Source organism: Cervus canadensis, chromosome 18 (genome assembly GCF_019320065.1).
Source record: "Cervus canadensis isolate Bull #8, Minnesota chromosome 18, ASM1932006v1, whole genome shotgun sequence".
Lineage (NCBI taxonomy): Eukaryota > Metazoa > Chordata > Mammalia > Artiodactyla > Cervidae > Cervus > Cervus canadensis.
The window spans coordinates 11,411,154-11,429,212 of NC_057403.1; the positions used below are offsets into that span (position 1 = coordinate 11,411,154).

General features: G+C 43.5%; 2 protein-coding genes across 5 annotated transcripts in view; one reads left to right on the forward strand and one right to left on the reverse strand.

The window, feature by feature from the left end:
* The window catches only part of LOC122420029 (zinc finger protein 548-like), a 44,876-nt gene that overhangs the window by 16,513 nt on the left and 10,304 nt on the right, over positions 1 to 18,059 (forward strand).
* LOC122420035 (zinc finger protein 501-like) lies at positions 3,364 to 11,906 on the reverse strand. Of its 4 annotated transcripts, none has more exons than XM_043434746.1 (4): positions 11,659 to 11,906; positions 9,300 to 9,338; positions 7,459 to 7,585; positions 3,364 to 6,131 (listed from the first exon to the last, which is right to left on the reverse strand). In XM_043434746.1, exons 1-4 carry the CDS (start codon positions 11,671 to 11,673, stop codon positions 4,747 to 4,749), a joined length of 1,566 nt encoding a protein of 521 aa, XP_043290681.1. In that variant the 5' UTR covers positions 11,674 to 11,906; the 3' UTR covers positions 3,364 to 4,746. The 4 variants fall into 4 exon arrangements, with proteins under 4 accessions (XP_043290681.1, XP_043290683.1, XP_043290682.1 ...); XM_043434749.1 differs by having other exon boundaries at positions 5,999 to 6,924; XM_043434748.1 differs by lacking the exons at positions 9,300 to 9,338; positions 11,659 to 11,906 and adding an exon at positions 6,324 to 6,924 and having other exon boundaries at positions 7,459 to 7,591.

The window sequence follows — 18,059 nt, forward strand, 5'->3', positions numbered from 1 at the left end:
GGGAAGACTTTCAATAAAAATACAGTCAAGTAATTTTTTCAGTTTTTTTCTCTTGAAAGGAACGGCTTTGGAGTATAGTTGATTATCAACATTCTGTTAGTTTCAGGTGGACAGCAGAGTGATTTGGTTATACATATACATGTATGTATTCCTTTTCAAATTCTTTTTCCATCTAGGTTATTTCAGTGTTTTGAACAGAGTTCCCTGTACTATATATAGTAGGTCCTTGTAGGTTGTCTATTTTAAATACAGAACTGTGTACATGTCAATCAACTCAATAATCTCTCCCATCCCCCTCCCCCCACCACCACCCAAGTTTGTTCTCTAAGTTTGTGCATCTGTTTGTTTTGTTAAATGTTTGTGTTTTTTTTTAATCATTCCCTTATGATACCTTCAATTTCTCTAGTCAGTAGTGTCTTCACTCTTGGTTTTGTTGTCTTCTTTTCAGTCAACCTACAGTTTTGTCAATTTTGAAAGAACCAACATTTTTCTTCATTGATTTTTAAAAAGTTTTTTTTTCAATATTTTGTTCTAATTTTATCATTTCCTTTCTTATCTTTGCTTTGGGGTTTGGTCTTATTTTCTAGGTTTCTCAACAAGGAAGGTTAGGTTATTGACATCATTCTTCTGTAATGAACTGTAAATAAAGCTATACATTTCCTTTAAAAACTCCCCTTGTAATTAAGATATTGGGCAGTGTATAGTTTAATAAATCTTCCTATTAAATTTGCAGGGATGGTACAAGAGTGGGAAGAATGCTTATGATTTTTCAGTCCAAGTATTTACTGCTGAAATGGGGAAAATCTGGGTTATCTGAAATACCTTCCACTGTCAGGAAGAGATTGAGCTAAGCTGTTGGTGATTAATGTAGGATTAGCCTCCATGTCCACCAGAATTTGATGAGGATGACCACGTACAGTCAACTCATCTTGAGTACTAAAGGGTATGACAGATTATTGGGCACTTTCCTTTCCTCAAGGCACCCTGTTTTGAATTGAGGCATATTCTGTGTGTCAGTTTTTCTCCATAAGATAGGAAAATCTTTCTCCAGTGTTCACTCCATTTATTTACAAGTGTCCTTGCCAATAGGTAGTTGGTTGGGATGTGGGCCCCTTAGCCTCTGCTCATCATCTCCAGGGACACATTTCATTGGATCCTGTCTTATAAATATGCTAGTCTGTCCTGAAAATCTACAACTTAAACATATTTTTGTTTCATTGATTAAACTGCAATCAATTTTTCTTTTTAATACTTCAGGTCTGGATTTTAGGAGCCTTAGACTTCCTTTCCTGACCTTTCTATGATCCCCAGAGTTTTTGTAGAACGAATAACTCCCCATCAATCCCTTCCTGATAAGTTTCCAATCAGCTTTTGTCACCTTTTCACATAAGCTTAGCATCTTATGTTCCAGCCAACAAGGTTGTATAGGTTAGATGACCTTAGTTAGATGTACCCTAAAGAATTCTAAATTTTTTAATAACTACTTGCTGGTTTATTTGGGTTGAGGAGAATCTGTAGTTATATATTTTAATTCAGCTCAGGTCCAAGGTTTAAATTCTACAATTTTCTGCATGTGACTCACAGCTGGGGTCGATCTTCAGAAGTAACTGGTATTTGGAGTTTTAAGAGGAATTGTTGGGAAAAGGTAGTGAAACTGTGTGTGCATGCTAAGTTGCTTCAGTTGTGTCTGACCTTATGGACTGTAGCCCACCAGGCTCCTCTGTCCATGGGAATTTCCCAGGCAAGAATACTGGAGTGGGTTGCCATGCCCTCCTCTAGGGGATCTTCCCAACCCAGGGATCAAACCCATGTCTCTTATATAAGTCTCCTGCTTTGGCAGGCAGGTTCTTTATCACTAGCGCCACCTCAGAAACTGAGTTCCCCTGCTGAGTTTATGAGTAACCTCCCTATCCAAAAATCTATTCCTTTTCTTTTCTCCTCTTACCTAAATCCCGTGCTAAACTCAACATTAATAATACTTGAATATTACAAAAAGTTATTAACAATGATTGTGTAGTTACTCAGTGAAATTGGAAAAAATATATAGTTCTAGAGAAACTTAACTGTTATAGGGGAAATAAAAAGTTAAACTTAAGATCTCAGTGGCTACAGTTTATTACAGTGAAAAGGATACAGATGAAGAGTAGCAAAGGAAGATGGCATAATGTGACAGACTCCAAGAGGAACCATGTTGGCAGGTTCCAGTTGCCCCATTGCTTAAGTCCTAGTGTCTCAGTTTCTGGCTTGTGCACCTCTGAAAATGTGACCTGGTTTGGTAACAACCTCATTCACAGCTTGAAATTGCCATAGTTTGGAGTATTTGTACCAGGGAAAATGGCAAACACTACAACCAGGGGTCAATTTGCTGTTTTATAAGTTTTTGAGACTTTAAAAAGTAGTGCAGAATGAGTTAATAATGAGGACTATATATGGGGAATACCACAAACATTCATTCCACCCAGCCAAGCTGAACTGAAGAAAAGTCAAGTTCTAACACATTTCTTTTATTGTCTTCTTAGTTATTCATAAAAAAGGAAATATCAGCCAAAATTCAGTACCAAATGGTAAATAACTATTATGAACATTTTATCAAAGACATGCATTTGGCACGTGAACACATTAAAAATGTTCAACCAGACAGACCATCAGGCAATAGTGAGGTAACTACACACTTTGAAAATAGGTAATATTTAATATGCTGACCATACCAAACAAGTACAGGTGAGGAATATAGGGGAGTTGGAATGCTCCCAGTACTGTTGATGGGGAATGCAAAAGGGTAGTCATTCACTTTAGAATATGAAACCATATATTCATTTAAGAAAATTTATGTACATGTTCACAGTAAACTTTCTGTGATAGCCAAGCTGGAAACAAAGCACAAAATCCCATTCATCCATTAACAGATAAATGGATAAACAGTCCACAGGTAGTGTATCCAAACAGTGTATTTTTCAGGAATTAAAAAAATTAACCAAAAAAAAAAAAAAAAAAAAATTAACCATCAGGTAATTCCCCAGTGGTCTCTGTGCTTTCACCACTGAGGGCCTGGGTTCAATCCCTGCTTGGGGAACTAAGATCCCAAAACCTTGTGGCATGGCAAAAACAAACAAAAACACAACCATTCATATCTGCAATATGGATAATTCTCAAGATAATTATGTACCATGAAAGAAAAAGGCAAATACAAGAGTAAACACATTAACATTCCAATGACATTCAAGTTCTAGAAAACATTAACTAATAGAATGTGAAATAAAGAAATTGAATCCCAGTTGCCTGGGAGCCCAGGGAGATTTCAGAAGGTAGATGTGGGAGTAATGGATGTTTGTTATTATGGTGGTTCTGTGATTTTACACATAGTAAAAGTTACCAAGCTATACATTTTAAGTCTATTCAGTCCACGGCATATCAACTATACAGCTCAATTAAGTTTAAATAAAAATTGGCTTCACATAAAAATCCAAATCTCCTTTTTAGAAAAGTAGAACTCTGGAAACCAACACATTAACTACATCACCTCTCCATGTCTCATGCAAGGGGTTGGGTCCCAGTAGTAATGAAGGCAGATGAGCAATGGAAGGTGTTTCCACTTGAGTTCTCCAGGAACTCTGCCTGGGTCCTAAAAAAAAAATCACATACCTGGACTACAGGATTCTACTCTCCCTTTTCTTTTTGCAGCAATGGCCTTGAGATAAAACAATCTGCAGATGCTATGAGGATCCTAAAACCTTTACATTATTCAGTCTGACTCTGACTGGAGGCTCAGGACAAAGTAACTCTGTAGATCCCGAGAATTTCTTTTAAAAATCTAAACAACCAGTCACATTTGTGGATGAAACTTTAGAAAAGGCCCATTCCTTCTTCTCCACTAGTCTCTCGGGACCTATTAATTCCCCGAGTGTCTTCTGTACCAAGTATGGTCCCTGCTCAGTGTCTGTAATCTAACACTTAGCAACATCAGCCTGCCATGTTGTGGACATTATGGTACGTGGCTCTGTTCCAGCTGGACCTAGAGAACTTCTTCCCTTGAACAGTGCTGGGGGGATGATGGGACATCCCGTGTGAAAAGAGAACATTCATGCTGTTCTAAAAATCACTGGTGGTTCTCACGGCTGCCCTCATCTCAGGTGACCTCTGAAACCAAAAATTATGACATTCAGGTCACAACAAAGCCCTGTAGTCTACCCCAGGAGGCCTTGGACAACAATGCAAATTAGACCAAAACTGCAATGAAAACTACTCTCTGCCATGATACTGTCCTCACTGAGGAATAGAGAGTTCCCAAACAGGTGACACACAGCTGGAAAAACCCATTTTGAGCATGACATGAAACAATGCCACTGAAGACGGTAAACAAGCCACCAGCAGAAGGCAGACTGGGTCACCTTGGTCAAAGATGGTTAAGCCAATGTTCTAGTCAGTTAGAAATAAGAGAATAACATCCAAGTGCTCAGGCTACTTAAGCTTTCCTCCATAGAAGAAGGAGCACAAAAGTCTACCAACTCTGATCACAATGAAGTGACCACCAGTTGGTAGAAGTAAGATGATTTTTACCACAGAAACTCACAGTGACATGAAGTCTGGAAAGGCCATGGGCACATTAGAAAGTACAGCATAGCTTCTTAAAAGCTTCCAATGAACCAGGTACCCACAGTTAATCTCCACACTAGGGCTGTGCAGATGGTGGCATTCAACTTCCAGTTGATGAGTCCCTCACAGAGCCTGTTCGGTAAGATGTGTTAGCTAAGGAGACAGTTCATTATTTGCTTCTCTGCTCATCTCATTAGAAGGTCTTTGTCCAGTGTGAACTTTCTGGTGACGAAGAAGGTTAAACCTTCGGCTGAAAGCTTTCTTACACTCACTGCACTCATAGGGTCTATCTGGGCTGTGATGTTTCTGGTGCTCAATCAGAGCAGACCTTTGACTAAAGACTTTTCCACATTTGCTGCACTTGAGAGGCCCTGCTCTGGTGTGAATTCTTCGGTGTTGAGTAAGCTGGGTGCTCTGGCTAAAGAATTCTTTACATTCAGTGCACTTGTATAGTCTTTCTCCAGTATGAATTCTCTGGTGTTGAGTGAGGCCAAAGCTTTGGCTAAAAAGTTTTCCACATTCAGTGCATTTATAAGGCCTTGCTCCAGTGTGAACTCTCTGGTGCTTGATGAGAGTAGAGCTTTGGCTAAAAACTTTTCCACATTCACTACATTCATATGGCCTTTCGCCAGTGTGGATTCTCTGATGTTTAATGAGGCTGGGACTTTGGTTAAAAAATTTCCCACATTCACCGCACTCATAAGGCCTTGTGCCTGTGTGAACCCGCCTGTGTTTAATTAAATTCGAGTTCGATGTAAAGAATTTTCCACATTCATTGCATTTATAAGGCCGTGATCCAGTGTGAATTCTCTGATGTTCACTAAGGCTGGAGCTTTGGCTAAAGAATTTCCCACACTCACTACACTCATAAGGCTTTTCTCCAGTGTGAATTCGCTGGTGCCGAACAAGTGTGGGTTTGTTGCTAAAAGCTTTCCCACATTCCCTGCACTTATAAGGCCTTTCTCCAGTGTGGACTCTCCGGTGCTGAACAAGTATGTGTTTATAGCTGAAGGTTTTCCCACACTCACTGCATTCATAAGGCCTTTCGCCAGTGTGGACTCTCTGGTGCTGAGCAAGTCTGTACTTGCGGCAGAAGGTTTTCCCACATTCACTGCACTTATAGTGCCTCAGTCCATTGTGAGAGGCCTCCACACACTCGGTGACCTCTTGTGGAGTGACCTGGTGCTGGAGAAGATCAGAGCCACCAGGGAAATCCTTCCCAGGCTCCTGGCATGGGAAAGACTTCTTGGTTGCATGAACGGTACGACTCTTCATAAAGGCCTTACCCATGTCTCTTCTAAAGAGTTTCTCTCCACTGTGCTGCTGAAATTTCACACCTGCCCTACACAGTGTCTGGACAGGGTTCACTCCCAGGTCCTCAGCTAGACGCGGACCACCTTCTACATCCAGGTTACCCATCTCCCAGGGATAGGCCTTCTGGATGGACAGGTCTGTCTTTGAAGTAATTATCTGTGGCACTTCTACAGAAGCATTGTGCTCAGAAGTTTTCTCCTTCATCTCTGCTCTCTGCCAACAACCTGAAAGCAAAGAAATGTGGGTGAATTTCATGTACATCTTGGTAGAAGGGGGGAGCCCCATCACAACACATGTCTGACACAGAAAGAATAAATCCATGGGATTACTTTCAGGACAAGGGAGGTGGGAGCAGGTTAGCAAGGGGCTGCTGTGTGGATAGGGCCTCTACACATCACAAAACAGGGACGACTCACCAGGCAAAAGACACAAGGATGGGGTGCAGAACACAGGGAACCAGGGGTCCACAACTCACTCCTCCGGAAACAGTTTTCACCGGGGCCTTGGCTGCTGGGGACACGTGTGTGCTGTGTGCAAAGCTGTATCCAGACCCAGGAAAATCCAATTGTCACTGAGTAGCTGGTGTTCAAGGACCATTTTGAGGATAAGTGCAGGCCTCATGACACATTAGGTGTAGGCCAATATTGAAAAGCAGAGAGGTGAGAATGGAGAGCACCACCGAGGAGTGGAAGGCAGAGAGGTGAGGGATAATCCTGGGCGCAAAGTCAGAGTAGGTATGACGGAAAGAGCAAAGTGTCAGGAGTGGGGAGGAGAGAGAGTAATGAGGTTCATAGTCACTGGCCTTGGCACCAAAATAGTGTTGGGCACAGGACACATTCCTGATATGGTCTGAATCCAGCCATGACATCACTTCCTCCCCCTGATGCCAATCACCAAGGCCAGGCCCACTCTGAGCCCCTCTTGCTGTGCCTGGAGTCATGTCCACTCTGTCCTGTACCCAGGGTTCTCCTCCCAGCTCCAGCGGGACAATAACATGGGACCTAGACGATGCAAGTCCTAAGGGAAAGACAGGACAGGTGAGTGGTCAGTACTGGCCCACGGGGGCAATCAATTCCAAAATAATCTCAGGAAACAGACACTATCACATAAAAAATCTTTGAGGGGGGTATCATAGAAATAGCCAGGTGAACCCCAGAAAAAGTGACTATGTTGGGTCCCAACAATTGCTGATATAGTGAGGGCCAAGGAAATAAATGTCAGCTGGAAGGGGGAAGAGCCTGGAGCGCAAATGTGCAGGGGTCTACAGAGTCATCTCAGCAGGGAGTGGCTGAGAACCCACAGAATGCATTCCAAGTCTTTTGGCTCAGAAAACCTTTACTAAGAAAACTTCAGAGCCCCTGGCACTGGGGCTACCTGTGAAAGGAGTTGGTCCACACACTCCTTCAGCCTTGGCACCCAAAGCACAGAGGACAGGGAAGCAGTAATAGAGAGGTGCCTACTGTCCAGCTGTGAGACGAATAGACTTGCCTTGGAGAAAAGCGGAAAGTCAGAGACCTGCCCAGGACACTGGGACAGGGGTGAGGGCCTTACCCAAGGACGCAACTAATGCAAAGGTCTCCAGCATGACATAGCAGTATAGGCGTCTCTGGGTCTCATCAAGGATCCTCCATTCCTCCTGGGAAAAGTACACAGCCACGTCCTCAAAGGTCACAGGGCCCTGTGATGATGGGAACAGAGTGTGCATAAGCAGCCTGTCTCCCCAGGACCCCATAAGTACCCCCAACCTAGTCCAAACTCACTCTGGCGACCCAACTTAAGAGGGCAGTGGTACCCAAAACTCTTCATGTTTTCTTGAGCACTAGCTCCAACCCCAGTAACAACACGCACGTCTACAGACAGACGCCTTCTATGCCGTGGGCCTGGGATGTAAGGCCTACTCCCTCTCCTGAAAGACAACAATCTGACAGTTCCCAGGGTGATGCACCCCAGATGCCAGCAACTTGGGCTCATCCTCCTCTCTTAACCTCCTGGAATGAGGACACTGGGACTATCTGTTCACACACCTTCCCCACATCTATGTCACCCACATCACTAGCACCTGGACCACAAAATTGTCATGTCTCCTGTCTCCTCATATATCCTTCTGCACATGACACCTGAAAATCCTTTTCAACGCAACAGAATCCCACCAAACCCCAATTCTCCACTGGCAGCTCGCCAGCCCTGTTCTGAAGGCTTCCCCACCAGGTCTTGGTCCTAGTTCCAACCTCAGTCACAACATGCAGACCTAAAACCCCTGGTCAGGGTCCACTTCTATACTGCACATTATGTCTCCTTACCAATTCCAATCTCTGTCCATTCAAAATCCACACCTACTTGACACACCTTACAGAAATTCACACGACATTCTGTCACAAACTCCCCAAGTTCCACCACGAAAGCCTGGTAAGTGCACAGGAAGAAAAGCAAGCACCAGTCTGACTTTGCTATCACTTCATCTCCATTTCTGCTTTCCCTCTGCATCAATTTCACAGCCACTGTCCCATGAAAACCTGGGCCACCTGCTGACCCCCGCCCAACACCTTCCCACTGATGACCTTTGTAACAGCCCTCTTTTTTTCCTTGTCCCATAATTGCATCCTGGCCTTCTAGAGCGGCATGTTCAGCCACCCACTTGTCTCCTGTATTTGTCATTGGAACATCATCTGAGATTCATCAGGGCCAAAACCTAATTCCTAATATTCTCAGTGAAAACGACTGCTACCACTGACTTCCCTGAATCAGTTAATGCAACTTCCACCCTTTCAGATGCAAAGGGAATAAACTCTGGTGTTACGTATGACCCCTCCATTTTAGAAAATCTGGTCAGCCCTACTTGTAAAAGTCCTGAAGTCAAGTATTTCTCCTACCTCCATATCCACCCCTCTGTCCAGTCGCAACAAATGCTCATCTGGATGACTGCAATAGCCTCCTTGATTATCTCCTCGTCTTTCCCTCCCCTAGTCTGTTCTGCACTCTGCACTTAAGAGGGAGCCTCTTAAAACCTAAGTCAGATCATTCTTCTCCTCTATTCCAAATACTCCATGGCTGCCATCACTCTGAACAGACTTCTGAGAGTACAGCTTCTCAGCAGAGTATCATTCCAGGCCTGACTCTGGCCCTCTTGCTCTCTGTCCTCACCAGACATTAACAGAGACTTACAAGTCCTAAAACACACCCATCTCAGTTGCATCCTCAAGCATTTGTGTGGATTTCCCCCAGTACCTAAAACAAACTTTCACATTTAGGCCACTGGCTGCCAAAAATGTGAATCTCCCCATAGAACCTCTGGCTTGGACTTGGAAACCTGGGCTTAGGGTTTCTCCAGGGTCTCCAGACACCAAGTCCAGAAAGAGTAGCAGCAAAAGACGTCCAGGACACCAGACACTCACCAGTGAAGGGTCCATAAGTGGTTCTTCTGAATGTGGAACCTGTGGGAAGAGAAGGACCATGTAACTTTAATACCCATCAGCAACATAGACAAAAGATTAGAGTGAACCACTTAATACTTCAGACAGACACATAAAGGAAAACTAAAGCCATGTAAAAGAGGGCAGAAAATGTTATGCAGTTGTGCCATAAAGTCATGTGGATAACCTGAGAAAAGGTTTTTCAACAGTGGTATAAACAAGTGCAAAGCCTCCCTATCAGAGTCAAGTCTGGTGTGTCTGAGTGGCATCCTCGAGGCTAGTGTGATTGCAACACAATGAGCCAGAAGAATAAGGGATTGTATTAGTGAGGAAATGCTTGTGGCAGGTCACATAGCACTATTATAACACTGAGCCACAAATATCAAAATTTACTCCATTTTATGTTAGGTCTGTTTCTGACACTCCCATTTGAGTCCCTTTTCTGTTTTTCCCTTGCCAATAATACATTTTTCTCTTCCTATCGCTTGTTGTTGGCTCTAACAGGTGACCAGGAGTTCTTATATGTCCTTTTCAAATTTTTTTCTGGTTATAAGTTATTGTATATAAACTTCCAGTTTACATAATCCAGATTAAATTCTGGTTTGAAATTATTATAACATTAATAGTATAATTCAAGAACATGTACTTTTGCTATTTATCCATATTCTTTGATGTTAAAACTTTTCCATAAATATTCAGAGTATCTGTAATTTTTTACATGCTCTTCTCTCCTGCAGTAGAGAATGGAACCACCATGTACTGACTATGCACGCAAAATGAATCTCTGATAAAGGGGTTGTTCCTTAAATCCGAGTAAAAGTGCTTTGCCTCCAGCAGCTGGGGATAACTGGACCTCATTTTGGACTCTTTAAACTTAAGAGAAAGGATATAAGTGATAGGACCTGAACTCTTGTCCATCCTCATCATAGAAGCATGGAAATATCTTCTTCAGTTCTTAACATCCCGTTAAGGTTTCGAAGCATTATAACTTTTTATCCTTATAATGATATATTTGGCCCACTTAAAATAGGTATTTAATAAAATATCTCAATAATTTTCCCTTACAAGATGACCAGAGGAAAATTATTTAACAGTGAAATAAATATTACTGGAAAAGCACAATCTCTTCAAATACTAAAACAGTCTGTGTGTGTATTGACTGTAAAACAGAAAAGTCTATAGAAGGCATAAGTGTGTATCAAAATATAACTGTGAAACAGTTTAATAATTTCATTCAAAGAACTAAGTTCAAATTAGTAGTATGGAGGAAAAACAAATTCAGTAAGTGGAAATGTTAATTTAAATACAATAAAAATGTTAACATAGAAACTAAACAGATGTATGCTAATGTATCTTCCCAGAACACATGGCAAGTGTGGCTACAGTACCACTGTTTATAGACACATAGGACTAAAAGACCACCCCCATCAACACAGAGAAAAGCCTTTAACAGAAGAAGACATTTACTCATATATTCATATCTATAAAAAACTATACAAAAAGGAAAATGACTGGCTACTCTGCATGAGGGAGGGTATCCAATTCAATGGACATGAATTTGAGCAAACTCCAGTAGATAATGAAGGACAGGGAAGCCTGGCATGCTGCAATCCACAAGGTCACAAAGAGTCGGAAACGACTTAGCAACTGAACAACAACCTCGCATGAGAAACATGGGTAAAGTCACATCATATTGTGCAAATGAAGAAAAAGACATCGTAATACTTATATGATTCCATTCACTAAGTTTTAAAACGAAGGAGCGAAACTAAACTACAGCCGTTGGCAAACTATTAAGAAAAGCAAGGAAACCCTTACTTTAAATAACAGACAATACCTTAACTTTGGGGGATGGGTATGTTTTGGGCTTCCCTGGTGGCTCAAATGGTAAAGAATCCGCCAGCAATGTGGGAGACCGGGGTTTGATCCCTGGGTTGAGAAGACCCCCTGCGGGGGGGCGTGGCAACCCACTCCAGTATTCTTGCCTGGAGAATCCCCAAGAACAGAGGAGACTGGCGGCTCCTCTCAGTCCAAGAGGTCGCAAGGGCACGACTGAAGCGGCTAAGCACACAGGCGGCTTCCTGGGGTCCTGTTGATAACGCATATTTTTTATCTCAGGTGGTTAACGGATACTAATTTTAGATCTGCTTATTCAACTGCACGAGTAAGTTCTCTGGGATTTTTTCCCCCCACGCAGGTCGTATTTTAAAATCGTAAAGTCAAAGTTTGGGGGGCACAAATAAATATACATATAAGACATTAGTAAGAAAACACTAATAAGAACAAAGATAACTCAGGATGAAAAGAACCGGGGGGAGGGCCCGGAGGACGCAGGATTCACCTGAGTCGGAACCATCAATGTGGCTGCCGCCAAAGAAGTCCGTTGGCGAAGGCGGGGTCGGGCTCTGCAGCCCCCGTCCCGACCCCGAGACACAGTCAGGTCGGATGGAGCCCACGCCTAGCCTGAGACTCGCCTCGGAGTAGCAGGCACAGCCGCCTTCCAGCCCCCAGGTCTCAGACCGGCTCAGCGTTAGGAGACACCCCAACCGTGAACTGAACCGAATTTACAATATGTCGCCGGGGACCCACACAGGAAGGTCCGCCCAGAGACCGTTTTCTAGAACGGAAGTGTCTCTGTCCTGAGTCTTCATTGGTCCATTGTCCCTGGCGCCTGGCGCGGTGCCTTTAGGGTAATGTAGTTCATAGCGCTCCCTTCGGGGGCAAGAGGTACTGCTTCTCAAGTCGGGAGAATTGCCCCGCCTCATCAGTAGGGTTGCTGTGAAGTCCCCAGGCTGCGAAGACTGGGCCAGTTACACGCTCTTTAAAGGGGTTGCACCCAGATTTCCATGAAACATAGTCTGTGCTGATCACATAGAAGTATAGTGACAGTAATATTTCAGATGTTTGGCCTCTCTTGCCTTCTGAGATGGCCCACTCTGTCTATGGAGTGTGTCTCTTTCTGATTTAGCCTTCTTTTACTTAAAAAAAAAGAAAGAAAGAAAGAAATTTTGAGAGGGCCCCCAAAGCTTCCCAAGTGGCGCTAGTGGTGAAAAAAAAAAAAAAAAAATCTACCTGCCAATATAGGAACCCAGTGTTCTAGCCCTGATCCCATCCAGGAGGGAAATGGCAACCCACTCCAGTATTCTTATCTGGAAAAATCCCATGGACAGAGGAGCCTAGCGGGCTACAGGCCATGAGGTTGCCAAGTCGGAGGTATCTTAGCGACTAAACTTCAACAACAAAACAGGCCAAACTAAGTGGTCACATGATACCAGATTGTCACTCAGACAGAGTGCATCCATCCATAGCTGGAGTCCAATAAATATTGTCTTATTGCTCTTCATATAAATGTACCCTAACTTGCTGGCTACAATTTATGAGTGGCTCTGTGTTAGGTCATAGTCAAACAACCTAAGACTCCAGACAGGGCCATGGTGAACAAGACAGAGGAGGGATGTGGGGCAACTAGAAGCAGATGGACCATGTACTGTGTCTTTGGTTCCCTCAGAAAAAATGTAGACTTAGTGATGGCATGTCCTATTCAGGAACTGATGCATGCTTCAGACTCCACATTTTAATACATATCCAGTTCTTGTCTCGGAGAAGGCAATGGCAACCCCCTCCAGTACTCTTGCCTGGAAACGCCCATGGATGGAGGAGCCTGGTAGGCTGCAGTCCATGGGGTCGTGAAGAGTCAGACACGACTGAGCGACTACACTTTCACTTTTCACTGTCATGCATTAGAGAAGGAAATGGCAACCCACTCCAGTGTTCTTGCCTGGAGAATCCCAGGGACAGAGGAACCTGGTAGGCTGCCATCTATGGGGTCGCACAGAGTTGGACACGACTGAGGTGACTTAACAGCAGCAGCAATTCTTGTCTAGAAGCTAAAATCTACCTATCTGAAAAGAAGAGTGACTTATAACATGTCACTTCCTGCCTGGAGAGTGACTCCATGGTTACAGTCATAGTTTATTTGGGGCAGAGGCAATTGAACCCTGAGATAAAACCTTGCAATTTCATGATCCTCTTTCCTTTCTGGGGAGTCAATATAATTTCACCTGCAAGCGCAGAGACAATGCATAGATTTGAGATTACCTCAGGAAAATATCTGTGAAATGTTGAAGTTGTTGAAACCAATCATCAGTTATTCAAAGTGCTGGCCAAAATACCTCTTGGCCATGTCCACAAAGTTAGAATCTTAGTGAAGCTTAAAGGGACACTGAAGACTGAGAATGAGGAAATGAAGCTAAGCATGTAGTTACACAGGAACTTGGCTAGTCTGTGGAGCTGGCTCTCTAAATTGTGGTTTATTGTTTATTTATTTAATAAACAATAATAATCTTTTTTTTTGTATATGAAACAATACCAGCTTGAAGGGAGATGTGGAGAGAGCAGATTGATTTGCCAGAATGCTGAAAGCAAGCAGGGAATCCATAGCATCATATTTGTACCCTCATTGACAAGCACTCATTAAATTGTGTATTCCATTCCAAGCACTAATTTGGCTGTATAGGCTCATCAAGATCCAAAGAGACCAAGAACCTCTTTCCTCTTGAGTCTGACCTTTTGGTCAAAGTGATAGACAGTACAAACTTAATGATAAGATATTCAATTACATAAGATTTATGTGTAATGAGTGTTAACCAAAATTTCAGAAAAAAATACCTGATTGGTAGATAGAGACATTTGTTTGGGGCTTGTTAGGACTGCAGCCTTGAAGACTCAGTTTTGACAAGCATTAGAATCATGTTCCCCTAGACTACAAAATACCCACTCCAGTGTTCTTGCCTGGAGAATCCCAGGGAAGGGGGAGCCTGGTGGGCTGCCATCTATGGGGTCGCACAGAGTCAGACATGACTGAAGTGACTTAGCAGCAGCAGCAGACTACAAAATGGAGGAATTTTAGGATGAAAAAAAAAAATGGAAGGCTATGATTTTTTCAATAAATTGTGAAGAATTGTAATTGGAGCTGTCACGAAGTAAGGGTGCTTGTAAAGCAAGGATTGATTGGAACTGGAAATGTCTGCATACTTACAAGGGGGAATCTTGAGACCACGAGGCTATAGGTAGAAGATTTTTTTAGAAGTAACTTTATTTGTTAATTTTTGGTTGCACTGGGTTTTCGTTGCTGTGCGTGGGTTTTTCCTAGTTGCAGTGAGTGGGAACTACTCTTGGTTTCAGTGCTTGGGCTTCTCATTGCAGTGGCTTCTCATGCTGCAGAGCACAAGCTCGAGGTGGCGCGGGCTTCCATCCTTACAGGATGTGGGTTCAGTAGTTGAGGCTCACCGGCTTGGTTGCTCCCCATAATGTGGGATCTTCCCGGACCTAGGATCAAAAGCCCTGTCCCCTACATTGGCAGGCAGATTCTTATCCACTGAGCCACCAGGCAAGTCCAGTAGCAGAATCTTTAAAACATCTAGTGTCTGCGTCAAACTGAACTTGCATTTACTCATTCGCTTTACAGCAAAGCCAATCTACTAACCGGGTTGTGGTGAATGAGAGTACATTGTTAATTGTGGGACATCAAGTGAGGAGAACAGGCAGCTCTAGCTTAAAAGACCCAGACTTCCTGATGGATTTTAGGCAGTGGTGTTTGGAGGCAACATTTGGGTTGAGGGGTGCAGCTTGTGGACTTTCTTCTAATTGGTTGGTGTTGAGGTACCTGGGTGATGTTTTGGGAATGTAATTGTAGGCATCAAGTAATCAGCATCCTCCACCTGGGTGGGGGGTTTGTTTTTTGTGTCAGTCGCTCACTCATGTCCAACTCTGCGACCCCATGGACTGTAGCCTGCCAGGCTCTTCTGTCCATGGGATGCTTCAGGCAAGAATACTGGAGTGGGTAGCCATTCTCTTCTCCAGGGCATCTTCCTGACCCAGGGATCAAACCAGGTCTCAGTCAGGTGGCCAAAGTATTGGAGTTTCAGCTTCAGCATCAGTCCTCCCAATGAATATTCAGGGTTGATTTCCTTTAGGATAGATTGGTTTGGTCTCCTTGCTTTCCAAGGGACTCTCAAGAGTCTTCTCCAGCACCACAATTAGAAAGTATTCTGGAGAAGGGAATGACAAACAACTTCAATATTCTTGCCTCGAGAACCCTGTGAACAGTAGCCTTTGCCATAAGTAAGTAAAAAATGCAGCATATACACAACAGGAATATAGGACAATTTAACCACCAGTGTAGACCAGTATAGGGCAAGGTACTCTCTTTTAGATATGGTTCCAAAGGAAAGGAGTGATAAAGATGTGAAATTTTACCATTTATTCAGGAAGAGGGAGAAAAGAAAACTTTAAGATTTATCTTATTTGTTTATTTAAATTTTGGCCATGGTGTGTCTTCGTTGCTACACCCTGGCTTTCTCTCGTTGTGGTGAGCAGGGGCTGATCTCTAGTTGTGGTATGCCAGCTTCTCACTGTGCTTCTCACTGCAGTGGCTTCTCTCTTGTTTCAGAGCATGGGCTCTAGAGTGCTCGGGCTTCAGCAGTTGTGGCTCAGGGGCTTAGTTGCTTCATGGCACATGGGATCTTCTGGGACTAGGGATCACACCGGTATCCCTTTGGTTTCAAGGTGGATTCTTAACCTCTGGACCACCAGGGAAGTCCCAAGAAAACTTTTTTTTCTTTTAAAAATATCTAGGGAATTTCTTAGTGGAATTCTAGTGGTTAGGACTCCACACTAGAACTGCAGGGGCCACAGGTTCAATCCCTGGTTGGGGAACTAAAATCCTGCAAGCTGTGCCAAGGGGTCAGTAAATTTAAAAATAAATAAAATAACTATGATGGGAGAGTTCTGAACTCTACTAAGTGAATGGTGCACATCAACTACCCTCAAGCCCCAGTCATGGAGAAGGTTCAGGATCATGTGGGAGAGCCTCTGAATTTCTACCGCTCTGGTTGTCAGCACTGGGACTTGTCCCTATATTTGGTCCTCAAGATTATTGGGAGAGGCCCTTGCTGGCCTTTCTGAATTGGCCCATGTGCCCTGTCTGCTTGATCCAGCAGCCCTGCTGCAGAGGGGCTGGGCTACTCTTGGCCAAGGATAGAAGGGGGTCAGCATTGCACTTAAAAAAACTTTAGAATCAAGAAGGCAACAGTGGAGCTGCATGCAGGGATGGGAGAAAAGCCCCTCCCAACTCCATTTTGTTCCATGTTCCTGTTAGACTGGGTCCATTTTCTATGTTTTTTTCCTAAGGAATTTATCTTATTTTTACTTTTCCTTCATGGAGACTGCTTCCCTGATGACTCAGATGGTAAAGAATCTGCCTGCATTGCAGGACACCTGGGTTTGATCCCTGGGTGGGGAAGATCCCCTGGAGAAAGGAATGCCTACCCACTCCAGTATTCTTGCCTAGGAAATACCACGGACAGAGGAACCTGGCAGGCTGTGGTCCATGGGGTTGCAAAGAGTTGGAAACGACTGAGCAACTAACTGACAATTGCACTCATCTCACACGCTAGTAAAGTAATGCTCAAAATCCTCCAGGCCGGGCTTCAGCAATACATGAACCATAAAATTCCAGATGTTCAAGCTGGTTTTAGAAAAGGCAGAGGGACCAGAGATCAAATTGCGAACATCCAATGGATCATTGAAAAAGCAAGAGAGTTCCAGAAAAACATCTATTGCTGCTTTATTGACTATGCCAAAGCCTTTGACTGTGTGGATCACAATAAACTGTGGAAAATTCTGAAAGAGATGGGAATACCAGACCACCTGACCTGCCTCTTGAGAAACCTATATGCAGGTCAGGAAGCAACAGTTAGAACTGGACATGGAACAACAAACTGGTTCCAAATAGAAAAAGGAGTACATCAAGGCTGTATACTGTCACCCTGCTTATTTAACTTGTATGCAGAGTACATCATGAGAAACGCTGGGCTGGAAGAAGCACAAGCTGGAATCAAGATTGCCGGGAGAAATATCAATAACCTCGGATATGCAGATAATACCACCCTTATGGCAGAAAGTGAAGAGGAACTAAAAAGCCTCTTGATGAAAGTGAAAGAGGAGAGTGAAAAAGTTGGCTTAAAGCTCAACATTCAGAAAACTAAGATCATGGCATCTGGTCCCATCACTTCATGGGAAACAGATGGGGAAACAGTGGAAACAGTGTCAGACTTTATTTTTTTGGGGGGCTCCAAAATCACTGCAGATGGTGATTGCAGCCATGAAATTAAAAGACACTTACTCCTTGGAAGGAAAGCTATGACCAACCCAGATAGCATATTAAAAAGCAGAGATATTACATTGCCAACAAAGGTCCGTCTAGTCAAGGCTATGGTTTTTCCAGTGGTCATGTATCAATGTGAGAGTTGGACTGTGAAGAAAGCTGAGCACTGAATAATTGATGCTTTTGAACTGTGGTGTTGGAGAAGACTCTTGAGAGTCCCTTGGACTGCAAGGAGATCCAACCAGTCCATCCTAAAGGAGATCAGTCCTGGGTGTTCATTGGAAGGACTGATGCTGAAACTGAAACTCCAATATTTTGGCCACCTCATGCGAAGAGTTGACTCATTGGAAAAGACCCTGATGCTGGGAGGGATTGGGGGCAGAAGGAGAAGGGGATGACAGAGGATGAGATGGCTGGATGGCATCACCAACTCGATGGACATGAATTTGAGTAAACTCCAGGAGTTGGTGATGGACAGGGAGGCCTGGCGTGCTGCAATTCATGGGGTCACAAAGAGTTGGACACAACTGAGCGACTGAACTGAACTGAACTGAGCAACTAACACTTTCACTAGC